Source organism: Rana temporaria, chromosome 3 (assembly GCF_905171775.1).
Source record: "Rana temporaria chromosome 3, aRanTem1.1, whole genome shotgun sequence".
Classification (NCBI taxonomy): Eukaryota; Metazoa; Chordata; class Amphibia; order Anura; family Ranidae; genus Rana; species Rana temporaria.
The window spans coordinates 102192682-102199219 of record NC_053491.1 but is presented as its reverse complement, the minus strand read 5'-3'; the positions used below and the strand labels follow the sequence as shown (position 1 = coordinate 102199219).

The 6538-nt window shown below is 40.7% G+C and overlaps 1 protein-coding gene across 1 annotated transcript in view; it reads left to right on the top strand.

Annotated features, from left to right (window-relative positions):
- Window positions 1–2042: 2042 nt before the first annotated feature.
- The window catches only part of ISL2 (ISL LIM homeobox 2), a 46697-nt gene continuing 42201 nt past the window's right edge, over window positions 2043–6538 (top strand). The window contains exons 1-2 of the mRNA XM_040343119.1: window positions 2043–2218; window positions 5501–5690. Of these exons, the coding sequence (XP_040199053.1) occupies window positions 2161–2218; window positions 5501–5690 (248 nt within the window). The 5' untranslated portion in view covers window positions 2043–2160. The remainder of the gene's footprint in view (window positions 2219–5500; window positions 5691–6538) is intronic.

Genomic DNA, 6538 nt, shown 5'->3' with positions numbered 1-6538 from the left:
ACGAGGAACTCGACGGGCGAAACACATCGTTTTCCTCGTCGAGTTCCTTGTTAGGCTGTCGAGGAACTCGACAAGGCAAGTTTCTCCATTCCCGTCGAGGGAAAAGAAGACATGCTCGACGGGATCCTCGACAGTTTCCTCGTCGAAAAATGTACACACGGACGGTTTCCTCTGCAAAAAAAATATCCCAGCAAGTTTCTTGCTGTTTTTTGCCGAGAAACTCGGTCGTGTGTACGAGGCCTGAGTGCTTTCACACTGGGGCGCTGTGCTGGCAGGATGTCAAAAAAAAGTCCTGCAAGCAGCTTCTTTGAGACGCTTTAGGAGCCGTGTACACACCGCTCCTAAAGCGCCCCTTCCCATTAAAATCAATGAGAAGTGCCACCAAAGCGCCTGCAAAGTGCCTCGGCAGTGGAGCTTTGTGGGCGCTTTTAACCCTATATTCGGCTGCTAGAGGGGGTTAAAAGCGCCCCGCTAGCACCTTAAAAACGCTGGTAAAGCGCCACTAGTTTTAGCAGCGCTTTACCGGGGTTTTTCAGGAGCTGGCAGTGGGAAAGGGCTCTAAAAAAGGCTGACATAGATTATGCAAACTGAGTCACTCGCTGTGTTAGGCTGCATTCACACCTAGGCGTTTTCACGCCAGACGCCCGCCGCTATTACAGCCTGCAATACGCTGAAGGGGTGATTTTACATTTTACATTGTCGGCTATGGAGATGGTTCACATCTCCACGCCGAACGCCGAAACGCCTGAAGCTCAAAACAAGTTCCGGACCCTTTTTTTCGAGCGGCTTCGGCGTTCGGGCATCGCCGACAATGTTAAAATCACCCCTCCAGCAAAAAACAAGGCTAAAAACTACGCGTTTTGTCGCCGCAAATGGCAGGACAAAACGCCTATTTTATGTCGCCGCAATACGCCGCAAATCACCTACGCAAAGGTGTGAATGCAGCCTTAGTAATATAGGAAATCTTCCTGAGCCTAATGCCTTGCAGCACTGGGGTCACCTGATCCTATCTCTGTCAGGACTCTATCCGCATGGAGTTTGCATGTTCTTGCATGTGTTTCCTCCAGGTAGTCTAGTTTCCTTCCACACGCCAAAGACAACGGTGGCCCGTCCATGCAGGGACGCCGCCCCCTTAATCCATGCGCCCCTGGCCACTAATCTACATGCAGGGTGCCGGACGCATTGATTTCAATTTTTTTTTTTTTTTAGCAAATGATTAGAGTCTGCGGTTCTAATTGGCTTAAAAAAAGGTGGGCTCTGGGCGCTGAGCACTGCACCATAAGCTCACCCAGTTGTGTGTATATTAATTTGCTATTGTCTTCCTGATTCTCCTCCCAGCCAATCAGATAGTGGGTCCTGAGATCTGATTGGCCAGGGAGTCTTATGATGCCCCTCTAATTATTGAGCACTAGATGCCTTTACATGCTGGTAATTTATTAGTCTCCTGTCTAAATCGGTCCTAATATGTGAGAAAGGGGCTTTAGATTGTAAGCTCCTTGATGGCAGGGGCTGATGTGAAAGAATAGTATGTAAAGCAATTTGCATGCATTGCCAGCACTGTATATATAAATAAATAAGCTCTTTAGTAAATCCGGATCTATACAGAGCTGATATAGTTGCCCATGCTGGGCTCATTGATGTCATTATTACTATATTGTTTTCCTGCTCCTGGTCGGATATTACATTTACAGCACACAGCTGTCTCCCTGGCCATACATTATGTGATTTATTTCTAATATAAAGCTCTCAGCACTCTCTATATAAAATCGTACAATGTGGGATGCACACTGATAGATATACATGCATAGAAAGCGTCCCAGGCTCTTTTAAAGTCATTATAGTGAAGAATGTATATTAAAACTCTGGCACAAATTATCCCAATCACCCAGATGATGCCTTCTATGAAGAGAACATGATAGAACATCTGGCACTTCTGCCCATTTAAACTCGCGTCCAATCAGCGGCGCAGCATCCAAGGGCACGCCCCTTTTGCTGTCAGTGCTGAAGCCCGGGGCAGAGCCCTCTTGGCTGTGCGCCGTGACGTCATGCAGCGTGCGTGGGACAGTCCAGTCTCCAGTGCAGGCTCCAGTCCTGGGAGCTGTGAGCAGGATCCTGCGGCTCCGGCTCCCTGTCCTATCTCCAGCATCACACTGCAGCTGTATGGTGGATCTCATCGTCCCTTATCCCTTCCTGGCTGCTATGGGGGACCATCCCAAAAGTAAGTTCATCTGCACCATAGAAGCTTCTCACTAACTTTTATTCCTGACACACAGCAGAATAATGCAGGAGCAACACTAACTTCACTAGGACACTTATCTCTGATCTGCTGCTTGTCACCCAGCTTGTCACCCAGCTTGTCACTGGACTTTATATCAGCAGGATAGGGACTGCATAGGACTGCACACAGCTGGACTTATATGCAGGAGCCGCATTTCCCTCTGATGACACACAGATCTGCATCCCATCACATTGGAATACATGTGGTCACTATTTCTACCATTCTATCTACTTCATTATATCTCATATGGATGTAGATCGCATATATAGGCTGACCGCCGATCATCTATGCTATGCTAGTAATGGGAAAATTGTCATACAGAAGCCAATGCAGACATAGACACACCTGCAATTATATTGGGGGCTAGATTGTAATTGCAATGTACTATAAAAAAGGATTTTCTGAATACAGAGATAGATCTATAGTTTGGGATAGCAATATAGATTGATAGATAGATATGTCGGTACACGAGATAGATAGATAGATAGATAGATAGATAGATAGATAGATAGATAGATAGATAGATAGATAGATAGATAGATAGATAGATAGATAGATAGATAGATAGAAATCCTGTATATTATTAATAATAGATAGATAGATAGATAGATAGATAGATAGATAGATAGATAGAAATCCTGTATATTAGAAATAATAATAGTTAGATGGATATATGTATGTGTTGATACACGATAGATAGAGAGATAGATAGATAGATAGATAGATAGATAGATAGATAGATAGATACATAGATATATACATAGATAGAAATCCTGTATATTATTATTAATAATAATAATAATAATAATAATAATAGTTAGATGGATATATGTATGTGTTGACACACGATAGATAGATAGATAGATAGATAGATAGATAGATAGATAGATAGATAGATAGATAGATAGATAGATACATACATACATAGATACATACATACATAGAAATCCTGTATATTAATAATAATAGATAGATGTGTTGATACACATGATATAGACTGAACAAATGGATAGACAGATGCATAGTTGTGGTACATTATTTTCTATCTATCTATCTATCTATCTATCTATCTATCTATCTATCTATCTATCTATCTATCTATCTATCTATCGTGTATCAACACATACATATATCCATCTAACTATTATTATTATTATTATTATTATTATTATTAATAATAATATACAGGATTTCTATCTATGTATCTATCTCTATCTATCTATCTATCTATCTATCTATCTATCTATCTATCTATCTATCTATCTATCTATCTATCTATCTACACAGAATCAGATCCATAAATAGATAGTACAGTTCAGATGGATAGGTAGATAGATATGTCGGAACACTAGATAGATAGATATATGTTGGTACGCACTAGATAAATAAGTAAATATATAGATAAATATAGATACTGATCAGATAGATAGATGCAGAGATAGGTGAACATTGTGGTAAAGAATATGTAGAAAGATGCACATGTTTCTATTAGATTGTAAGCTCTTATGAGCAGAGCCCTCTTAACCCCTTTGCATTTTATTGTAACTGTACTGTCTCATTTTATATTGAAACTGTTGGCGTTATATAAATCATGTACAATAATAATAATTATTACTATTTAGGAAAAGTAAAAATAGATAGATAGATAGATAGATAGATAGATAGATAGATAGATAGATAGATAGATAGATAGATAGATAGATAGATAGCTATGTGATCAGGTCGGTCCAGGAGATTTGTAGCCTGTAGTGTCCATATGTATTAGAAGGTATCTCTATGGCAGATAGAAAGGAGCAGTGTCAGATTACTCTGTGACACTGGGGACACACACAGAGGTAACACAAGCACTGGGGATGTCATTGTCACCCATGGGGACACACACATACAGGTAACACAAGCACTGGGGATGTCATTGTCACTGGGGACACACACAGAGGTAACACAAGCACTGGGGATGTCATTGTCACCCATGGGGACACACACATACAGGTAACACAAGCACTGGGGATGTCATTGTCACTGGGGACACACACAGAGGTAACACAAGCACTGGGGATGTCAGTGACACTGGGGGGACACATGCAGGTATCACAAGCACTGGGGATGTCATTGTCACTGGGGACACACACATAGGTAACACAAGCACTGGGGATGTCATTGTCACTGGGGACACACACACATGCAGGTAACACAAGCACTGGGGATGTCACTGGGGACACACACACAGGTAACACAAGCATGTCACTGGACACACACACACAGGTAACACAAGCATGTCACTGGACACACACACACAGGTAACACAAGCATGTCACTGGCGACACACACAGAGGTAACACAAGCACTGGGGATGTCACTGGGGACAAACACAGGTAACACAAGCACTGGGGATGTCAGTGACACTGGGGACACACAGGTTACTCTGTGACACTGAGGACACACAGACACGTCACACAGCCAGGTTGTGGCTCTGGAGGTGACATGGTCACACAGGTATTGGCCCCAGTCTCTGCTCTCTAATGAATAGGATTTGTACACTGATTGGTGAACATTGGGCTGTGTTGTATTTTGTACACATCACTGTATTATTTATAATGAGTGTTCAGTTGTTTGGGAAATGTAAGATTAAATTACTGTCCGTGTCTGCCAGGGTGCGGAGTGATCTGTGCTGGGTGATAGAGAGGAGTACATGGGGGTGTCATTTGTAGACATAATATAACAATATAGAACAATCCAGTAATATGGAGATTTGGAGCAGAAAATTATTGTTTGTAAATTCAGATTTCTGGGGTAGTGTCATTGCTGGGGGGAAGATAGGTGACAGTAAGTGATGACAGTATGCAATGACAGTATGTGATGACAGTATATAATGGCAGTATGCAATGACAGTATATGATGACAGTGTGCAATGGCAGTATGTGATGACAGTATGCAATGACAGTATGCAATGACAGTGTGCAATGACAGTATGTGATGACAGTGTGCAATGACAGTATATAATAACAGTATGCAATGACAGTATATAATGACAGTATGCAATGACAGTATATGATGACAGTGTGCAATGACAGTATATGATGACAGTGTGCAATGACAGTATATGATGACAGTGTGCAATGACAGTATATGATGACAGTGATGACAGTGTGCAATGACAGTGTGCAATGACAGTATGTGATGACAGTGTGTTCTCCATGTGACCTGTGCCCCTGTCTCTGGCAGAGAAGCCTGGATTGGCGGTGTGTGTGGGCTGTGGGAGTCACATCTTGGACCAGTACATCCTGAGGGTGTCCCCGGACCTGGAGTGGCATGCCGCCTGCCTGAAGTGTGCGGAGTGCAGCCAGTACCTGGATGAGAACTGTACCTGCTTCGTCCGGGATGGCAAGACCTACTGCAAGAGGGACTACATCAGGTGAGCAGACACTGTGCCCCGACACTGATCACTGACAGTCACTCTGATCTACTATTATCATTTCATATCATTTCATTACTGTCACACTACTGTGCTCCTCACCTCTGTGCAGGGCTACATTATTCTTATTATTATTACTATTATTATTATTATTATTATTATTGTTGTTGTTATTGTTATTGTTATTATTATTGTTGTTGTTATTGTTATTATTATTATTATTATTATTATTATTATTATTATTATTATTATTAATTTCTTGCTCTCGCTGTTCTCTTTGATGGTTCTGTGTGTCTGTCCCACAAGCATAACTATTATTATTATTATTATAATTATTATTATTATTTTACATAATTTCATATTCTTGCTTATAACTGTCACCAGGCTGTATGTCTGACCCATTGTTATTCCTATTATATGTCATCATTTCATCCTCTGACTCATTACTGTTAATGTGGTGTATGTCTCACCCATGAGCAGACCCTCAGCATTATTGCTACTATTAATAGTAGTATTATATTCATTGTTGTGATTTTACTATCCACTTTCTGGCTGTTGTCAACTGGAGTATTTCCATTATTATTAATATTATTATTATTATTATTATTACTACAACAATTATAACATTCTTTATAACAATTTTTGTTTTAATCCGATGGTTTAAACTATCACAATGATATACACTAAACACATGCAAAATTGCATTCTTCTTAATATTATTATTATTACTGTAATTCACTCATAGTAAATTCAGTGGTGTCCTCCCCTGCTCCCTACCAAGTAATGTAAGATTTACAGTCAGACTTCTGCCTTAATATATTCATTTCATCCAATACCTGTCATTCACC